At 35.5% G+C, this 22,190-nt stretch overlaps 1 protein-coding gene across 1 annotated transcript in view; it reads right to left on the bottom strand.

The window, feature by feature from the left end:
- Positions 1-22,190, bottom strand: part of FAT4 (FAT atypical cadherin 4) — a 170,621-nt gene that overhangs the window by 23,575 nt on the left and 124,856 nt on the right. The window contains exons 8-10 of the mRNA XM_059923561.1: positions 19,797-20,047; positions 13,390-17,739; positions 3,584-3,688 (exon numbers count right to left, since the gene is read on the bottom strand). Coding sequence (XP_059779544.1) covers positions 3,584-3,688; positions 13,390-17,739; positions 19,797-20,047 — 4,706 coding nt within the window. The remainder of the gene's footprint in view (positions 1-3,583; positions 3,689-13,389; positions 17,740-19,796; positions 20,048-22,190) is intronic.

The following is a 22,190-nucleotide window of genomic DNA, read 5'->3' as shown; positions in this document are numbered from 1 at the left end:
TTTCATCTCTTTCTTGTTTTATACCCTCTTTGGGTATGATTTACAGCAGCTACTTTGAAACTGCTTTCTGTTTTTCTGAAATCTAGCATTCCCACTTGTTTGTGCTGGTTCTTTTTCAAACTTGAAAAGTGAGTTTTACTGATGTTACAATTCTATGCCAAAATTCTTTTCCCACAAATATTAGTAGGCTGTAGCAAATAATCAGAAAATTAACCCATGCCAACACATCATAATTCTTATTAACTTGCAAAGGTTTCATTCCTTCATTTTGGCTGTACATCTCATGTAAATGCATTAAATTTAGATGCAGGGAATTGTTCTGCTAGAAGAAACCAATGTCATCATTTTACAGAATACTTAAAACTTGTCCAATGTCATAGAACCATGGGAGACAGAGCCAAAATTTGAGGCCAGATCTACTGATTGTCTAGTTGTTTTGACTACACCACATTTTATATACAAATGTTCTTTAAATTAAAATGGCCTAGAATTTCCTTGTGTCATTTATCTTTCCTTTTTCTGTAAAGTCTTAGATAATATTCGTTATAAATGAGTAGGAAATCTATATGATTTCTTTTTAATCATTAAATAAAGTTAACAAAAAGATAAAGAAATTATAGGAATTATATGTATTATATATCATATATATTATATACAGCATATGTTTATATATCATAAATATATCTATCATATAGTATTTATATTTTATATAAAACTTATATTTATATATAATAAATTTTCAAGTTTATATTAAACATATTTTATTATATATATTATTTATATATGCAGAAAGAGTAATCAAAGTTAAATAGAAAGGAAAAATAAAGCATACAAATGAAACACATTATTAGAGAGAAATTTTTACTGTGTGTTCCCTCAGGTCTCTTATGATTAAATTTTAATAAATCTATGAAAATATATTTAAAATTTGAATATAAATATATGTAGAAAGTATATACTGGAAATATGTTCTACATTTTATTTAAATTGACACTGTACTTTCAAAAATGATAATATTTTTATAGAATATATTATCTTTCTAAGGGTTTTTGTTATTGTTTCTAGAGAAATATAAATTTTTGTCTTTGAAATAATTTTAATGAGGATTTCAAAACTGTCTTCCAAATAGAATGCCATGAAATAAATCTACATAAAGGTTAAAAGAAATTATTTAAATTACTTTAATAAGAAATATTTTGTGTGTGTGTATGAAGTTATACATATATATAAAGCTATAGCTATATAGGTTCTTCTCTATAAAGTCCTAAGCACTTTATGTTTTTTATAAAACATAAGCTGAAAAATATCTAAAAATTAAAAAAAAAATTAGTCCAAAACAGCAAATCTTTCACTGATGAGAAGGGAAATGGTGTAAAAGTTTTTCCAACTTCAGAATTATAGCTAAGATGTTCTGTTATAGGATGCATGTGTAACTACCTCCAGCTATTTGCCTGAGGCATTCCATCTGCCATTTTTTTGTATGTTTCACCCACATTCAATTTGTAAAGGACAATACTTTTTCCTTTTAATTCTATCTCTCTTTTCTCATATCTGTATTGTTTCAAGGTTTTTTGTTCTGTTTTGTTTTCTTTTTAAGGCTTCTGTTCCCAACTAACAATGTCTAAGTTTAAATAATGTTTTTTTGCCGTTGCCACTGGAAAGAATAGGGGGGTAAATGCGCTCCGCCGGCTACATGTGATCTGTCTCTATTTTAATTTATGTTATTGTGCTAGTCCCCCACCCCTGAGGATCTCTGGTATGGTGAGGAGAAGGTTTATTTGGACACCAAAACACTTCCATCCAACAGGCAATCACTGTTGTATCACCTACAATGCTGCAACAATTTGCTCTTATTTGTTATCAATTATCTATCTTAAATCCTCATATGTACAAATGGAATGCAAAAGAACCTCTAGAAATGTAAAAACTTTTGGTTCATTCACTTGAAAATAATTTTTCCACTTTTCACTCCAATCCCCTTATCTTTCCTTCCAAAACACAAGTTAAAACCATGAAACTTGATTGTGGTTATCGGTCGAAAGCAGCACCCTTTATTTAAAATGGATAACCAAGGACCTACTGTATAGCACAGGGAACTCTGCTCAATATAATGTAACAACCTAAATGGGAAAGGAATTTGAAAAAAGAGTAGATACATGTATATGTATAACAATCACTTTGCTGTACACCTGAAACTAACACCACATTGTTAATCAACTATACTCCAATATAAAATAAAAAGTTAAAAAAAACAGAGATAATTGAAAGAAAGACGTTTTAGGAGATCTAACATTGTGGTTATTTCGACCTTGATCTACCTTTTTCTGCTTCGAGGGTATTGTTGGTGAGAATCTGAAGAAGTTTTTAAAAAGAGAGGTACTGTGAATATCATCCTGGACTGAAAATAAAATTGTGTTTTAGTCAATATATCATTTTGGGGTTGTTTTGTTTTGTTTTCTCTGTTTGACTGTAGACAAAGCCCTCAATTTCTGGGCCTCAGAACCATTGCTAAAATACAAGGCTCACAATTAGATATTTTTACATTCTGTTTTTCTTTATCATTCTTTTGATATTGTGCTTTAGAAAAACAAAACTAGATAGTCATAGAATTACTTGAAAATGAATTAATGTTACATTTACTGGTTACTAGAAACCTGAAATTCTTTTTAAGTTCTATTCTCTACTATACATTGAGATCCACTTTTCAGGTCCATGTAGCACTGTAATAAATATATTCAAGGAAAGACTAGAAAAAAATCCTTCTCCTCTCTTGCTTATGGAGAATGACAGAGTCTCTAACTACTGCAGGGCCTCTGGAGACGAATACTATATGGTGGAGTAAAGCAGCTTTTAAATAAATGGAATAATCACCAACATATGAAACAAACCAAGTTAAAATAAAAGCTTCCTGCAAAGCTGTTCTCATAGTTCTTGGCTGTCCCAGTGTAGGGTAACATTTGGGTGAGACCTGGAAGGAATCTTTTAATTCATTCCACTATGATGAATAAATATGCATGCATATGAAAAAATTCTTTTAACAATTTTCTTCCTTAACAGAACACATCATTCTGAATTTTGATTATTTTAATTTTGACACTATCTACAAAGCCTATATGAAAACTGCATGTCAAGCTACCAAATCCTTCTAACTGAAGTGGTTGAATTAATGCAAAAAAACAAAAGTAAAGAAGCAAAAGCAAAACAAAACAAAAACGCTTTGACTAGTCTTAAAGATTTTAGTAGAAAATGATGTCAAATAGCTCTTAAAGGATTTTTCATTTGATAGGTTCTAGGCTAAAAAAAGGCATACACAAGTTTTTGAGAGGAAATGTCCTGAGGAGACAACATCAAATTTAATTATCTTTGGTTGATTATTTTCTAGTAATGATCAAAACAATATATTCAATGCAATTTCCATAATTAACTTAGAAAATATTAAGCCTTTGAGATTTTATTTTGCTAAAATCTCTTGTGTAAAATGACTAACATTTTCTTAGTCACTCCAAGATACAATAAAACAAAATTGCTAAACTGTGCATCAAAATAGATTGATATTTTATATCAACCACTAAGTTTTACTCACCAAATGGACAATGGCAGTAGTATGACTCCACACCACTTTGACAGGAACCACCATTAAAGCAGGGGTTGCATTCACAGTAATTGACTGGAGATTCACACATTTTCCCTGCAAAGCATCAAACTCATTAAAAAAACCCTTACATAAATATATTAACACCATTACTGCATGACCATATGTAATAGTCTATCCTGAGAAAGCCTATCTTTGTAGAAAAGAAATACAAGAACATTTTACTTGACATGAGGACATAGGAATATTATATCCGAGTTCAAAGTCTTATTCAGTTGTCCTATTGTATAGTTATGCATTATAATATTTAGGAAGTAATTTACATAATCATCTTGGAAGGAACTACTGTTTTCAGGGAAATCATAAATGGTGAACATATTTAAATGTTTTCACTGAATTTATTTTCTCTTGTTGATGCCAATTTTTTCATGTATTATAACTGGAGAGTTGAAACTTCTGCAGTAAAATTTTCGCCATCGAGATTTCCTTAACTCAGATTTCTCAAAGGTAATAATGAATCTCATTTAGCTTATTTGCCAAATTACAATCCTTTCACTCTCAAGAAATATTCCTTAACTTTGACTTACCTGTTGTAAAGTAGAATAGGAAATAAAAAGACACATCAAACACATTTTCAAATACTTATGAAAATTTATTCTTGACTATAGATTATGTATTCTCTGTCTTTCTTCTAAACCAATAATACCTACCCTGCCTATATTTCAGTGTATAAAGACTTCTCATACATCATCTTGTTCATTGAATCTGTTAATATTGACTGAGTGCCTATTATGGGCCAGGCATGCTAGAAGATGAAGATCTGACAGTTAAAAAGCAGACAAGTGTCTTTACATGGTGTCTCCACTTTAGTGGGGGAAATTGATCCACACAACAGAAAACATATTTCACAGATGGCGGAGAAGAAGCCTTTGGAGGGTAATCTCTTGCCTAAGAAATTATAAAACTATGGTACAGACCATTGTAACTCTGTTCCCATATCCAGGTTTCAGACAGCTATAATTGAATAATTAATCACTTAGTAGGCAAAACTTAGGGTATAAGGCCAGTCTCATCTGTGTTTTGTTATCGTTGTGATGTTGTGTGGTTTTTATGCAAATGTAACTTTGTTCTAATATCACTGTTCTATAATAAATATTGTAATAATTTAACATAGTTGTTAGAATAGTTTTTAGTTTTCTAATTTGAGGAAATAATGATATTTCTTAATTTCCTAAGAAATTAAGACATTTCTTAGAGTTCTTAATTTCCATTCATTGACAGGAGGGAGAGTTTATTTCTGTAAAGCTATTACCTACTTCCCAGCATGACTGCACTAATGCCTTTATTCAATGTCTCATGAAAGGGCGTAAGTTTTATCTGCACAACTAGACCATGTTGTGCATAGATAACCCATTTCATCATAATAACTATGCTTGAAACACAAAGTTTTTGTTTAATTTAGTTCTGCTTTTGTGGCTTGATTTTGTAGCCACTCTTGCTGGTTTGTTTGAAATTATAAGTGTGAGTCAGATCTCATGACTCTGCTAACTGAACATGATTCTCTACATCATAGGGTCATAAACACAAAATTTTTTCCTTTATAAATAAAATTGGGAATCTCCTTACAAGGCAAAACAGTACAATTTCAGAATACCTTTCTATTCTAAGGGGAAATAATGAAAATAAACAAGTTAACAATCTAGAAGCACAGAAATTAAGTTTTAAGTACTTTAGCAATGAGTCATACTGGAGAAACAGGCAGGACAAATTTATTCTAAGCCCATACAAACTATCACACCAGAGAGATGCTGTGCCATGGAGAGCTCTCTTCTCTGGTATTTTCTAACTGGATTTGTGACAGATTGTTCTAGAGAAGTGTACTTTTTTCCCCTTAATACAATACTGATACCGCTCAATAGAGAATGAAATAAGACCTATTGACTATACTATTGATTATTTACCTAGTATCAGGAAAGTCACATCCCAGTCCTTCCATTTTTTCCACTGTAAGATTATGCATAATTTTCACATGTGCCGTTGTACTAAGTAACGTTTTATTTTCTTCTTTTCCTTTCTTTTTTTGAAAATTTCTTTTAGAGTTGTGTTAAAAGTAGCATGCATTAAGGATATAGACTAATATTCTTTACAGGTATGGTCAGTATAACCTTCATGTTGTGAACACATCATATACGTAGGTTACAAAATCACAAACTTCACTTCTTGAAGACTGGAAATGGGGAACAAAGGCTAATCAGCTTAGCGGGTGTGGTCATGTACACTTACTCAACTTTTTGGACATATGTGCTCTCCAAGAACAATGTATGACTATAAAAACCCAAATCATTGATCCTGTAAATCTCCACTCTCTACTTTGTTGAATCTTGTTGGAAAAGACCACCTTGAGTCTTGGTTTCTACAGCAATAACAACAAAGAAATTTAGGGTTTTTTAAAAATAATTATATAAAATGGCTATTTTATTTACCCCTTACAAAATAAGATTTTAACACAGACATCTGAATTTAATTCAAACACAAACTATGAGCTATTTCAGTTAGTCCAAAGCAAGAGGTGGAAAGAAAACCAAAAATAAATACGACTTACTCATGTGTTAAAACATACACTGACTACATAAATAGAAGCAGCTACAAACTGAGAAAATATTAGTTTGAGAATGAACTTCTTTTAAGGAGAAAGAAAATTCAATCTTTCATTTGACATTCTATTTTAAGCCTGAGTTTTATCTTCATATTTGTCAAAAATTTAAGAAATGAATTTTCTAGGGGTTACGCAAATGAATTTATTGTTGAGTTTGGGTAAAATAGTCTTATTTGTTGTTGTTAGAGTATGTAAATTATTTACCATTCAAAACTTTAGTTTGAGTACTCCATTTGTTGAGTAATATTTTTATTTTACAATTAGTAAATTTCAAAGAGGTTGCCGTACTAGATTCCAAGATACAGTTTGAAAACTCAATGTTGCAATTTAAGTTATTATTAAAAGAACATTTTTTCTTACATGTGAGGGAAAGATGTCATAATTTTACTTAGAATCAAAAAGCCTTTAAATGCGTATTTCTAGGATTTGGAAAGTTTATGCTCTATTACCCAATTAGAAGTCAGCAACAAATTCTGTATTGTTCTGCATTAACATCTATGTTAATGGCATAATGATTATCAGAGAATGCAGCAGTTTGAATTACTCTAACATGCTTCTGCTACAAACAATCTGATGTGTTGGAGCACCGTGAAACAAAATTTTGCATCATTAACTTAATTAATGCTGCAAGTCAATTAACAATATTTGTCAGTGCCTTGAGGCTTGGAAGTATGCTGATAGGGCTTGCACACAGAAAGGCATTTATGTCTCCTGAACTCAAGGAGCCTTTTTCTATTAAGATATGTTAACTGTCAGAGCAGCTGTTTAGAGGAATAAAGTGATCTCATTGCTTTGACATTCATCAATTAATGGTGTTGATATACATTATTTATTATAGATAGAAAGAGATGTGCTTTTGGAAGTGTAAGCTCCTAGCACATGGAGAATGGGAATTCTTAAAGATGAAAGTGAATGCATAATAGGAGGCCAAGGTAAATCCAGACTTCTCAAGATTACAGTTTAAACTTACAGGAGAAATTTAGCATGTGTCTTCATGTTCTGGGGCAGAAGGTGTGATGAAGTGTTGAACATAAATCGAATCTGATGTGATCATCTATGATCTTTTCGACAAGGATATATATTCAAGTTTCACTCATTGCAATAGCACATTTTAATGTTAAGTTAGGTATAATTGTGCTAAATTTATTCTTGCCTGTTAAATTCAGCCACCCTATGGGGATATGATGATTTCTGATATCCCATAGTTTGTGTAGGCTTCAATTTAATACCTTAGATCATATATATGTTAGATCACCACAAGTAATACTTTTGAATCTCTTGTGTTTATACACAGAGGAGAAGGAAGACCATGTGGAACTAACAAAGTTCATTTTATATCTAAATTGATTATTTTATCAGCAAATATAATTCCATAATACATACACGCTATATATTCTGAATGTTTATGCTTATAGGCATTTTTATTATTTTAATAGAAAGTAGCCGTTTTTTGCATGCTATGTAAATGAAAGGCACTATGAAGATAGCTCATCTAAATATCCTGATCAATTAGCATTATGGTTTTTCACATGGAAACAAAGCAAAAATATTATGCTTAAATAAGGGTTGCTAGTAATAAAACCAAAAAAAAAAAAAAACAAAAAACGGTCTTACCTTCGTATTTTAAAACACACACAAATATGATCTCAATGAGACTACAAATGATTATATATAATGATACACATAATATCTACGATAAGCTTACAAATACACGCTTATTTTCCACAGAAATAAGAAGCTTTTAAGCTATTAGAACCTGTTATTAATGCTTTAATAAGTTAACGCATCATTTGAGGCAAACAGTGTAATTCCACTCTTGGAAATAAAATTTGTTTATATTCTTTGGTTTCCTGGTCACATGATCATTGACAACATTAATATATGACTGCTGTGATTTTAAAAGAATGACTCTTAGTGACAACTCCCATCTTCATGAAAGCAAATGTTTGCCAAGTTTCTTGGTAAAATTACTATGCACAACCTGTAAATAACTTTACGGGCCTTTTTATACTGTCAAGTGACATAAAAGTGATGAATGGACAAATCTCATCCTCCCCTGAAATACTGGGACTTACTAGAGAGCACAGGAAAACTTCTCCTTGTGGGAATACACTCCTGGCATTACTACAAATAGCACACCTAAAATGCATCCAGATGTGTGAAAGTGAACAGGCAAGGTTAAAGGTGCTATGAACTAATTCTGTTATGAGAGACCAGGATTTAGAAATAAGTTCCATATACATGCTGCCCTTTATAACACCATTCATTACTCTGAAGGAGTTAATGCAGGGTGTACTGCAAACAGAAAACCTGGGAGCAGGAAGACAGATGCTTTGTGGTTACTGACTATATAATTGTGCTTTCTAATTAGTGTTCTATTAAACACAAGGAATTTTCATTTGTATAGGAAAAGAAATATTAGATTTGTAGTTGTTAGGCTGATGTTTTCCTCCAGGGTTCCCTGAACTTCTGAGGCACGAATAATATGGAAGATATTTTCTTTCAGTTTACTGGGGCACATCGACAGTTGATGGAATTTCTTATACTATTAAACTTTGTGAAAATCTAGACATTAATTTTTCACATGTTCTAGACTATATTAAAATTTATTCATCTTTTCTAATATACTCTACATATAGCTAATCAAAGCTTCATTTAGTGCTATTAATATAAAATTAAATTATAGGAAAATGTTCTTAACAGTGAAACATGAAGTGATTATAACGGAAAATGAAGTCTCAGTATTTTTTTTCTCAATTTCTTTTTGGTTCTTTTTCTAGTAACTAAGAAAAACCCACCCAAAATACAAGTTATACAAGCAAATTAGTTTTCTCTAAAGTCATTAAATAAAAAATATTCTTATTCCATATTTATTATGTGACCCTATAGCCACAAACTTGAAAATAAACTTAAAAAAATAAATATATCAGGAATATGGTAGCAATATGATAATAACTATATCTCTTCATATCTTTTTGTTGTAATCATTCCATAATTTTCATTTTTCTACTTGCATCCTTACAGGATGTTCTCCACAAAGATTCCCTGTTGAGCTAATATTTAACCACTCTCTGTGGGGTATTCTTAGGATAAAGCCTCTCAACTTGCATCAATTCATAAACACTCATCTAATCTTTAGCACAATCTCTAGCTTCACATGAAATATTCAGTAGTGTGTGTGCGTGTGCATGTGTGTGTGTGTGTGTGATGGGGGGGCAGCGGCTGAGAATTATTTTAATCAGAAAGTTTATATACTCTCACAGCTCCAATTTGTAATGCCACCGACTTTAAAAATCACTGAAAAAAAATGCAGTGAAAGTCCACAATAGTAAATAGAGTATAAAATATAGGTGCTTTGAAATAATTCTGATGATCCAAAAAAATCTGAATACAATACATACAGACTTTGAAGAAGGCTTCACTAAGGTACTAATACTTAATGTTAACAGAAGTAAAATCTAGCCAGAATGAATATTTAAAAATTCATTCTGTGAGGCACACTTGTGATTAACTATGAATTTTGTCTTATGACTTATTAGCTCTGATTGGTTCTTTAAGATGTTTTGGTGCATTAGCTCCACCTTCCTGAGTCAGGTTACCTGGTAAAGACTAGCTGGAAAAAAGTAACTCAAAATGATACTTGAGGGATTACCTTTCCAAAGAACATTAAACATTTACAGACATTTAAACAATGCATTCCTAATTTAGTGTGTGGGTTAACAATTTGTCAGCATGGTTTTTCATATACTGTTTTCTGCAAAACAAAGCAAAGAAATAAAACTATCAGAATTTAATTATCTGCTAGTTTTACTGGATGGACTTTGCATATAGAGTTTGGAAACAAAGAATAACATTAATTTAAAAATGTAAGATTTATATGAAGCATTCAATTATACGTTTGCTTAGATCATTCCTGATCCATTGGATTATCTCCAATTATGCAAACAGGGACTAAAGTGAGCTCTGAGGAGGGACCGCATGTAAAATTAATACATTACTTCAAATGGTGTTCCTTAGAGAAAGAGGTTATGATCTCGTTTTTGGCAGCTCTGGGCCTAGAGTCACCAGAGTGTAGGCTCAGCTTCCTACAACATAAAATAGAAGCAATAGGAGGATCTTTCTACGTCAGATATTCTCTGCTGACGCTCAGCTCCATTCCATCCTTCTGTATTGCAGGGACTGCAAGTTGGAAAACTATCACTTTTCCAGACTCCCTCCCAGCAGGACTCAGGTTTAGCTTCTGCCAGTGGGTGAGAGTTGAATGATATCTGAAGGGTGAAAGCAAAGCAGGGACTGTCCTCCTGGGAATCACTCACTGCAGCACTGCAGTGATGATTAGCAGCGGTTTCTGGAAATACCTGCAATGTCTTTATTGCTGAGGTTATGGGTGAATTTTCCTGACCTTCACTCTTATCCAATTTGAGCATTCCAATACCTGTCTCATAGGCTTTTTGTGCGGTTTAAGTAGAATCATGGAAAAAAATTCTTAGAAGGTATCACAGGCCCACTAGCAGTACTCTCTAGCAAATGCAGATCAAAGTGTGATGAGACATGACAGGCATATAAAGAGCAGAGTAAAGCTTAGAGTCAAAACTCAGATCACTTTCTGTGCCATGCTGGAGGCAAGTTATTTCATCTCCAATCCCTCTCAGATCCAAATTGTTTTGTTTTTAAATGGGAATGATAAAAATATTCATTTAATAGAGCTGTGAGAAGAACTGAATAAATAAGTGAATAACAATGTCTGTGATGCAAGGAGCTTTAAGCAGTGTTTTAAACAGTCACCCGATAAACGTTATTAATATTTCATGATGAAAGAAGAGTATGCTTAAAAGTTTCAACAACTACATTTAGAAAAGGATGCGGTGTATGTTTAAATAAAATGAAACAAATAAAGAAACAAACTACAGAGAAGTGAAGTGAAAGGGCTGGTTCTGTGTCCCTTCATGCAGTAAGTAACATTTATGCTGAGATCAGCATAGGGTGCCTTGCTAACACACTTTCCCTCTTCCCCATCTACTACCCAAAACAGTCACACTTTCTTCATTCCAGAACTAAGCGTAAACTCACTCTAAGTGTGAATCAGTGTATTATACTAAAATGGGACAAATAAATAATCTTTATTGTTGAATTCCCAACAGAGGAAGTAATGGGGGGGGGGCATTGGGGGTGGGGGGAGAAGGGTGCGAAAGAGTGAGGAAGGTTTTCTAGAAACCCTGAACTCATAACATGTATGTAAGCCTGTTATTCATGATCCTACAAGTACAACTCTGGTAAGACTCAGACTTACCTTGTGCCACTGAGGCTTGTCTTTATAGAAATCCTATGGCATACCTCTACATCTACCATTATACTAACACTACTACTAACGCTACTAATCAGCATTGCTACTTATTGAAAGCTGGGCTCTGTGCTAGGTGTTTTAAAAACATTATTTTTACTCATTACAACAACCCTAAAAGATAAGTAAGTATGATTATTCCCATTTTACAGATGGGGGGTTGAAGGTCAGCAAGCTAAGGTGACTTCTCAAAAGCTATAGCTAAATCAAGTTCTGTCAAATCCCTTGATTCTTTCATTCATATGTTTGCTGCCCCTTTTTCCTTTACATTTCAAGGACATTATTTTGTAGAAGGCAAAGTTTATGAGATCTGCTTTGGCTTATTCAAACTTGCTTTATATCATCACCAAGCAATTCAATTCTCCAAATATAAAACTATAAGTATACACATGATGGGCATCATTTTAAAATATGATATCCAAATACATTTTCTGAAAAACTTCTTTTAAAATAGTATTCTGCAAAACATCTACCACATTTTAAAAAATATATCCTGGTTTTACCTATTTCACTACACTTTAAATTGTGTTCATAAACACTACAGGGCAACCCAATGTAATATATATGCTCTAAAAATGTATACTGTGCAAATTACAGCAGAGAAATTGTCTCTCCTCAAACTTATCAACAGCATAAATTTATACACATTTGAAGGTGTACTAACTACAGATCAGCTAATAAATAAATAGGTGATAGATAGATAGATAGGGATAGAAACAGAGATATATTTATAAACATACATCATGTCCTATTAGGATGCCAAAGACTAGTCAAACAAATTTGCTCAATATGTTTAACTCTGTTTCTAAAATGTCAAGGTACATTGTGGCCCAGTTACCTTAGAAATCAGCCTATGATGTTTTCTAACCGACTACTACAAATAACAAGGCATTTTAATCTCAATCTAAATCACAGCTCTTGCTTCATTCTCCTCACAGTGTGGGTCAAATTTCAATAATCTTAATGATAATTATGATAAAAAATCATAAAAATGACCATGATAAAATGAAGGAACCAACAACAATAATTGAGATCTGTATTTAGGACATAAAATAGTCCAGGTCTTATACTTTAACTATACCATGTCCTTTAACTTTAGAACACTTTTTTGAAGCTAAGATGCTCTTTTTGCTCTTGTACAAGACAAGAACTTAACCTCTGGAATGAACTGTGTAAGCTCACACCCCGACTCTACAACAAATCAACTGAGTCACCTTAGAAAACCAACTCAACTTCTCTCTACATCATCTTCCTCCTCTGTAAAACCTGGAAAATCATTCTCTCTACCTCGTAGGTTTCTTGTGAGAAGTAAGTGAAATAAATACAGATAAAGTGGGCTTCCCTGGTGGCGCAGTGGTTGAGAATCTGCCTGCCAATGCAGGGGACACGGGTTCGAGCCCTGGTCTGGGAAGATCCCACATGCCGCAGAACAGCTGGGCCCGTGAGCCACAATTAATGAGCCTGCGCGTCTGGAGCCTGTGCTCCGCGACAGGAGAGGCTGCGACAGTGAGAGGCCCGCGCACCGCGATGAAGAGTGGCCCCCGCTTGCCACAACTAGAGAAAGCCCTCACATAGAAACGAAGACCCAACACAGCCATAAAAAAAAAAAAAAAAAAAAAAAAAAAATACAGATAAAGTGCTTAGAACAGTGTCTGGCCAATAGTAAATGCTTAAAGCATTTGCTGTGATTTTGCCTATTCTTTAGGGAAAATCATTTGAAAATGACAAAGTTCATGACTTTCTGTTATACTTGATATGGCTAAAGTCTTGGTGGGAAAAAAAAGCCAAACATCATCATACCTGTGTATCCAGTTTTGCAAACACAGTTGAAGCCTCCTGGAAAGTTCTGGCAGATGGCACTGTTCTTGCAGGGACTAGGCAGGCACTCGTTGATATCCCTCTCACAGGCTCTGCCAGTGAAGCCATCTGGGCAGCTGCATGAAAATCCTCCCACTAAATTGTGACAGGTCCCACCATTGTGGCAAGGGGACGGAAGGCATTCGTCTATGTCTATTTCACACCAGCTGCCAGCATAGCCTGGCAGACACTTGCATAAGAAAGGCTGCAAAGGTTCATTTGCCACGACGATGACCGGAAGGCTCTCATGGCTCTTTAATTCGAAGCTCACGGCCAGTCTCCTTACACAGCTGCCTCCGTTCTGACATGGGCCGGGAGCACAGGAGTCGTGATCTACAGATTCTACCTTCACTCCACTCTGCCGGAAGAGGATCTCTTTGATGCTTTCAAAGAAGGTGGCTACACCACTGGGATTCACATACTGATTATGGCTTCGCTTCACAGCTGCCAAAAGAAATGTTCTATTGTTCCCTTCATAGGCCCCATACAGCTGCACAGCGGTCCCGAGGCCAGTCAGCTGTGAACTGGCAATGCGTAAGAAATGAAGGTAGTGGTTCGTCAAGAAGTCCTTTACACTTGGTACGCTGAGACGCAGCAGGATGCTGTTATCCACTGTCGTGTTGGAAAATCCAGTGAAGAAAACTCGGATATTGCTCGTGACCGTGCTGTGGACGCCATCGTTGCTGAGGACAGTCAGATCAAACGTGCCGTCTGTGGACCTTGGCTGGGAACTCAGATTGCAAGTGCCCCTCGGAATACTGAAGAGGCTCGTAACACCCGAAGTCAGGGAGCAGTGGAAGGTGTCTAACACATCGGGATCCTGTGGCTTCACGGAGCCTAAAATCCCACCAGGAAACAAGTTGCCATAATAATTAACAAATATCTCCACCGTCCGAGACTGTGAAGGGTTGTCATTTTGGTCTATCACTGTGATATGCACGGTTCCTGTGGAAGACATCTGAGGAACACCGGAGTCCCTAGTGACCACAGACAGATAGAAGTCTGCAATTTGCTCTCTGTCAATCTCTCTAGTCGTGCTCAGAACTCCAGCAGTGTTCAGACTAAAATAGCTGGTGGCAGGACCCGTGCTCAGCAAGTAATAGGTAAAGGGGCCTTGATTTGGAGGGAGGTCAGGATCCGTGGACTGAAGGGTCATCACCAGAGTTCCTGGGCGTTTGTTTTCCATAACTTCTCCCTCACTGATGGTCAGCATAGGCCCATTATCATTTATATCTTCCAGGGTGACTAATAAGGAGGCACTTCCTGTAGCTGAGGGGGTCCCTGAATCCACAGCTAAAACCGTGAGATTATAGATGGGTAGGGTTTCTCGATCTAATTCTGCAGTAACGGTGATCTGTCCTGTCTGTGGATTAATGGAAAAGGCACCATTTTCATTCCCTGATCCAATAAAATAGGAAAACCTACTCCAGCTGGGAACAGAGTCTGAGTCGAAGGCACTGACAAAGGTCACATGAGTTCCCGTTGGGACCCCTTCACTGATCTGAACACTGTAGATGTTTAGACTAAAAACGGGTGGGTCATTGGCATCAAGCACAGTGACATTTACAGTGACCTCATCGATGTCTGCACCCCTAATGCTGCCAAAATTCTTGGCCAGTACCTTCAAAGATACCCTTTCTTCTTTTTCCCTATCAAGAAGTCCAGAAACATAAATTTGTCCAGTCTTCTTGTTGATCTGGAAACCCTTCTTTCTACTGTCACCAAAAATCAAATAATGCACTTCGCCATCAGTGCCCAAATCACGGTCACTGGCAAACACTTCTCCAACAATAGTACCTTCAGGAGCTGCTTCTGAGATTTCAAAATAGTAAAGTTTGGAAACAAAACGAGGCACATATTCATTTGTCCCTTTTAACTGTATATTAACAGTGGCAAAACTGCACCTTTCTTCATCGGGGACATTGAAAGCTTTCACAGTAAGGTGGTAGCTCTGCTTGGTTTCAAAATCCAGGAAGCCTTGAGTGGTGATGACCCCCGTGTTGGGGTCAATGACAAAGAGGTCACTGTCAGATGACTGTACAGTATACGCAGTCACAGCATTGGTTCCAGAGTCGGCATCCGTTGCATTTAGGTGGATAACTGTCGTCCCACTGGGCGCATTTTCCAAAACAGCGGGGAAATATTCATCAGGGAGGAACACTGGAGAATTGTCATTCACGTCAATCACATCTACAGTCACACTGCAGTAACCAGTCCTTGCAACCCAGCCTCCATCTGTAGCACTAATAGTCATTTCGTGTTTCTGGCATAGCTCATAATCAAGAGCTTTGGCTAGTGTTAATACACCTGTGGAGGAATTGATTGCAAAGATGCCTTCTTCATTTCCTGAGGAAATACTGTACTTAATCAAGCCATTCATAGCCGTGTCTCTATCTCTTGCAGAAACGGTTCTGACAATGGCCCCAATACTATGGCTTTCAGGGATGGTTGCACTCATGTGGCTTTGAGAGAATTCAGGTGTGTGGTAGTTTTCCTCGGTGACAATTATGTGAACAGTGGCTTGGGATGAAAGTGGAGGGTTTCCCTTATCCTTCGCGGTGACAGTGATCAAAAAGTTTTGATTCAAGTCAGATATCAGGGGAGCTGCTACTGAAATCCACCCCGTATTATTGTCTAACTTAAATTTTAGCAAATGATGTTCATTCGAAATGAAATACTCCACTTCAGAATTCAATCCAAAATCTTTCTCATCTACTGCAGTAACTTTGATTAACTTTGTACCAATTTTAACATGTTTGGTGACTGGAGTAAAATATGCAGGTTTAAGAAATCGTGGTGCGTTGTCATTACTGTCCACCGTGTTGATGGTAACTGTCGTCTCACTAAGTAATGCAGGATTACCTCGATCTGAAGACGTCACTATAAAACTATGTCTGTTGATGTTCACGTTACTGAAGCCACTGACGTTTTGGTATATTAAGACCTGTTTATTGAAAATCTCTCCTGTGGTGGCATTAATCCTGAAGTACTCTGACTGAGATTTTATAAAATAGAACACTTGTCCGTTTGATCCCTCATCAGGGTCTGTTGCAGATACCTGAGTCACTCTGGAGCCAATTTCAGTAAGTTCAGGAAAATCTAAGTAATAGGATGGTCTGCTAAATCTTGGAGCATTGTCATTGACATCTGTCACAAATATCGTGACATCTGTACTTACAGTCCATCCAGAATCGTGGGCAGAAACTCGGATTCTGTAACGGTCTGTGTCTTCTCTATTTAAAGGTCTACTAATTACGATATCCCCAGTGCTGGGATTAATCGTAAATGGAAGACTTGTGTCCATTATAGAATATCTACTAATTGCATTTACACCAATATCTTCATCAGAAGTTGTGACACGTGTAACTGTGTACCCTAATGGGGAATTTTCAGGAACGTGGGCACTGAATATTTGCGAAAACCTAGGGGCATTATCATTTTCATCTAAAATGTTAATGATGACTTTTACTGAGGTACTCTGAGAAGGGGAGCCTTTGTCTGAGGACTTTATGGTAAGCACATACTGAGATATTTTTTCCCGGTCTAAAGGTCGAATGCTTCTAATTTCACCAGTAGCATGATTGATACTGAAACTATGTTCTCTGTTGCCATTAACAATTTCATAGTCTAACTGTCCATTGGGTCCACTATCCTTGTCCACTGCAGAAACAGTAAGTATTTTTCGAGGAGAAAGGTTTTCCAATATTTCAGATACAAATGGATCTTCCTTAAAAACTGGGGAATTATCATTGACATCTAATACTGTTATGTCAAGTTTCTCATAAGAGGAGAAAGGAGGGAAACCTCCATCTCTGGCTTCTATCCATACAACATATTTTTGTATCTTTTCAAAATCCAGAGGTTGACTAATGGACACCTGCCCTGATAACTGATCAGTCTGAAATGTGTTGCCAAGATTCCCACTTGCAATATAATAGGACAAAGGTTCTCCTCTCAAGGAGGACCCCGTTATGGTAGTGACAAGAGTGCCTACTGGTTGGTTTTCAGGAAACACGAAAGTTTGTTCTTTGGCTCTGACTTTAGGGAAATCTGCTTTGTTCACAAATCGAACAGTCACTGTTGTAGAATCTGTCTTTGGAAATGAGCCACCATCTTTTACATGTACAGAAAACGTCACTTCTGAAGTGCCATTTAGTGGTCCAGCTGCCATAATAGCTCCTCTCAGTGGGTCAATGTGAAATTTTTCAGAGTTTCTACCCGAAAGAGAATAATGTAGTTCAGAATTGGGTCCAAAATCAGCATCTGTGACAGTAACCGCAAAGACGAAGGAACCTATAAAAGAGGGAGTGTGCAGTTATAATCTCACGGAACCCCAATAAAACATTTGATAGTAAGTTAAAACACTATATTAAAACTATATATAAAACACTATATTGCTACCTGACATAACTTTATTTCCCCATGATTACTAGGGGAGAACAGTACCTCTTATATTGTCTCTGAAGTTCCCCAGTCAAATCTAACAGTAGTCTTCAGGAACTGACCTGCCATTATCTACCTAAAACCCATACAGTCTATTGAATTTAATAATTTTCAGTGTGCCTCTGCTAGAAGCACAGGGAAGAGCAACAGCTAATCCTTCCAAATTATAGTTCCTAGGAGAAAAATCTGTACACAACAGAACTTCCAACAAACGCAATAATACAGGAGTTCTGCTAAGAACTATTTTTATGCCCAATGGGGAAAAAAAATAATTGCTCTATTATGTCTTAAAATATTGTTGAATTACCTTTTATGTAATCATGTCAACAAAAATAATATGTTTAAAAAATTACTGTTGATTCCTTATACCCACTGTTTTATAGCAAAATTATTTTATCTGTGAACCATTCTCATACGGAGATGAAGTGTATATATGTATGTGTGCATACATTATATGTATAACAATTATAAATTACACACACACACGTATATGAACAATTATAAATTACACACACACACATATATGAACAATTATAAAGTACACACACACACACACACACATATATAAACAATTATAAAGTAGTAAGAAATAAGAACTGAGGGAGAATGGACTAAATTTGGATTCCAAAAGTCAATGCTTGGGATGAGGGCCAGTTGGACAGATTGTAGAGGAGATACGCTGAAAAGCTGCCGTAAGGACATGTTTTCGATAATCTTATTCAGAAACCTTTCCCAAACCTGCTCTCCTACCCGTAACAGAAGAGTTTGTGACACAAGTGAAAAGTCTCTAATTTAAAAAAGGCCAGTGATTCTGATTAATTATAATATGTCTAATGAGGAAAAAAATGCTTAAGCCTTACTCACTTTGTACAGGAGATGTTATATTGCATCACCACACATTGGGTGTGATTAGAATCATGCCTGCCAGCATCATTTCAGCTGAAGGCCGTCATCAGGGATTTATGACTTCACTATTGACATTTCCTTTTGATAGAAATTTGGCACAATAATTTATGGATTTTATACTTGCAATTGGTATCAATTATACTTTCTCAAGTGAATAGAAGCTCAAAGATCACTAGAGGAGAAATCCTGCATCCGTTTTTTTGTTTTTCTAATTAAAAATATCTTAAAGCAAGGAAAATTAATTATGGCCTTTATTTGTATACTTTCCTGTTTCAAAATTCATTTCAAAAATTACCAATGGCAGATGATTTGTGTAGTGCCTAAGAGAGTAGGCCATTCCTTGCAAAGAAACAAACAAAACCAAACTAAATTTAAAAGAGATGCAGAAAGATAAATACATATTGTCAATACGAAAGTGGTTCATTAACGGCTTCATACTCATACTAACAGAAGAAAAACTTCACTCATCAAAACTAGAGTAAAATATTTACAGTAATAATTAACTAGAAGGATTCCTTCATTAAACCTTTTGAAAACTTATCTATGAAGCATTGAATAAAATATTTATTTTCTACTAAGAAATACAGTTGAAGGCCTGTTACTTCCCAGATAATGTTTCAGGTGCTCGGATATGGCATGGTAAAAGAGATAATGTCCCTGCAATCAAGGAACACACAAATTACATCTCAGGACAGAACCCTCCTTGACTACAAGGTGAAATCTATTCTAATCTTTAACAATATTCAAGTAAAATTAAGAAACAGCACTAGGAAAGGTGTGGCAATTATAAAACCTTAAATACAATTGGTCTGGGAAGAAAGAATTAATGTGCAAGATTCGATGTTCCTTCCATTTATTTAGGCAAGAGTTGAATTTTAGAGGATTTGCCAACTTTGGCTATATCAGAAATATACACGTAAAAATAACAGCAATGTAATTATAGGAAGTGTCCAATGTATAGTTTTTATTTATCTATGAGACCTCCGAGTTGGTTTGGTTACCTGGAAGAGTAGGCGACGGGATGTGTGTGACATACGGGTGATGCTGAAACCTTGGTGGGTTGTCGTTGACGTCAGTCACCGTGACAAGCACACTGGTAGAACTGGAAAGAGGCTCCGGGGATCCAGTATCACTGGCAACGACCACTAAAGTGTAATTCTCTTTTGTTTCCCTGTCTAGCAACGCACTGGTGATGATTTGTCCTGTGGAGGGGTTGATGGTGAACTGAGAATTTCCACCAATGATCCTATAACTAAAGCAGAGAGCAGACATGGGCATATTTCTTCCAGTTTTAATGCTGCAACATCTATTTACTATAATTTAATGACCGAGGCAGAAATGTCAAGATAAACATTACAAGTAAGATCACACAACAACGAAAGGATATGGCGCGTTCAAATTTTATGTGAACATCACATTAACAATCTTTATTGTGAGATATCCCATGACCTCAAGCAGGTCCTCACAAGGTTTGTGGGTTTCTTAAATCATGCAAGTCCCCAGAATTTACCCAGAAGACTATCGTGTTTTAAATAAACCAGCCTGAGAGCATAAATCAGGGCCTTGCTCTAATATTGTGGTCAGTGGCCAGGATCACAAATGAACATCTGTTAAATGAATCTAAAAATTATTTTTTCTGCAGTGCGCCATAATATACCAGAAAGGTCAGTGGAAGATCTTTTTCGTTAAAGACCAAACACTGTATTTGACACATATTGACTATCCAGAACAACTCAAGAACTGATTATTTATACAGAGACATTCCTAGTTACTAATTCTCTCGTTTGCTATTCCTCATATGGCCATGCTGCTTTGCTTTCTTGTTGTAAGGAGAGGTATGACATCTTCATGGATATTTTGACGTTAACCAGATTGGTTAGCGGGGAGGAGTTTCCACTGAGAATAGCTTCTCTCTTCTTTCTGAAGAAAAAAGCTGTCTGTATATATTCCTGAGAGGTCAGCTAGGAAAGAAGTAGCTAAGCTTGAAGGTTCAGAAGCTGGCTGTGGTCCATAATTTTTTAAGTTGGAGGGTAGCGAGATAATAGACATCTTTCAAAGTTTTCTCCTTTATGCCAACAAAGAAATGCCCTTGTTGGAACTAACTGGTGTTCCTATGGTTTGTGTCCATAAAAACATAGCAACAGCAAGTGCCTAATAGAAACAGCAGGAAAAAACCTTGCATTGCAGCCAGTGCACATTTCTCCTATGAAGTTCATCGGTTAAAACAAACATTTCAGCCTCTTCATCCTTTTTAGAGACATAATGAACAATTGGGAGCTATTTTTTTTTAAAAATAGAGGTTCTATAAAATGAAAGCTAAATAGAAAAAGAATAGAGAAGGAATTTGGTTGAGAAATGATTTTAGTATTGATAAAGTACTTGGTATCACTCAGATTTGAACACCCTTTGACACACCCACATGCCACGATCAGGAGTGAGAAAAGCACTGACTATATTTCCTAGACCAGAAATGACTCTTTACAAAGTGTAATTACTACGCTTACAGAGTAGAAGATATCTATTCCCTTTATCAAAATAAAAATATCAAAGGTTTGTAAATGATTTCTCAAAGTTAGAAATTCAGGACTCATAAAATAATCATACTGCCTTACCTTTTGGACAAAGTCTGTAGACACCTGGATTATGAGAATTATGTGATTTTACTTTGGGAAACTTTGCTTCTATCGGTAGGTGTAGAAATGACCAAATAAGTTAATAGGGGTTGGAACAAGTGCTTCATAGTGCCACAAGCTTTCTTACAGCTTTATGACAGCAAAGGCCAAGGTTCACTCAAATATTTGTTCCCTTAAGCATTAACAAATAAAAATAAGAAGGATGCAAAATGCATGTAAATTTGATTTGGATGCTTTGTATGTGAGAAGACCATGGTATATTAGAATGAACAATGTGTTGAAAGGCAAATGATGTGAGTTCTGGCCCAGGGTGAACTAAATAATCCATAGAGGAACTTTGTACTATAAATTCTTATTCTTTATTTTATGCTATTGCACATAAGATTGTCTGTTTAAAAGTAGGTAATATATTTATTATTTTTTTAAATTAAAGAATAAAAGTGTATCAATAGTGTATTTTAAATATGAGATATTCTTTAGTATCTCACAATATCTATAATACCAGTTTCAATCAAATTTATTCTTGTAAGTTACAGAAAAGAAAGAAATAAAAGAAACATAGGGGACAATATAAATGGATAGACTGCTGAGATCACATGCCCAGGTTTTCCCCACTTGTATTATTTGAGCCTTGTTTCACTTCTCATCCTTTCATACATCTCTCTCCTGCTTCTCTGGTCCACATTAATTTCTTTTAAGGTTATGAACTTAGATCAAGTCTTGTGCTACATTCTTAACAGCTAAACACCTACACTGTTCTTT

Source organism: Balaenoptera ricei, chromosome 5 (genome assembly GCF_028023285.1).
Source record: "Balaenoptera ricei isolate mBalRic1 chromosome 5, mBalRic1.hap2, whole genome shotgun sequence".
Classification (NCBI taxonomy): Eukaryota; Metazoa; Chordata; class Mammalia; order Artiodactyla; family Balaenopteridae; genus Balaenoptera; species Balaenoptera ricei.
The sequence above is the reverse complement of the archived record's forward strand: the minus strand, read 5'-3'. Positions and strand labels throughout refer to the sequence as shown.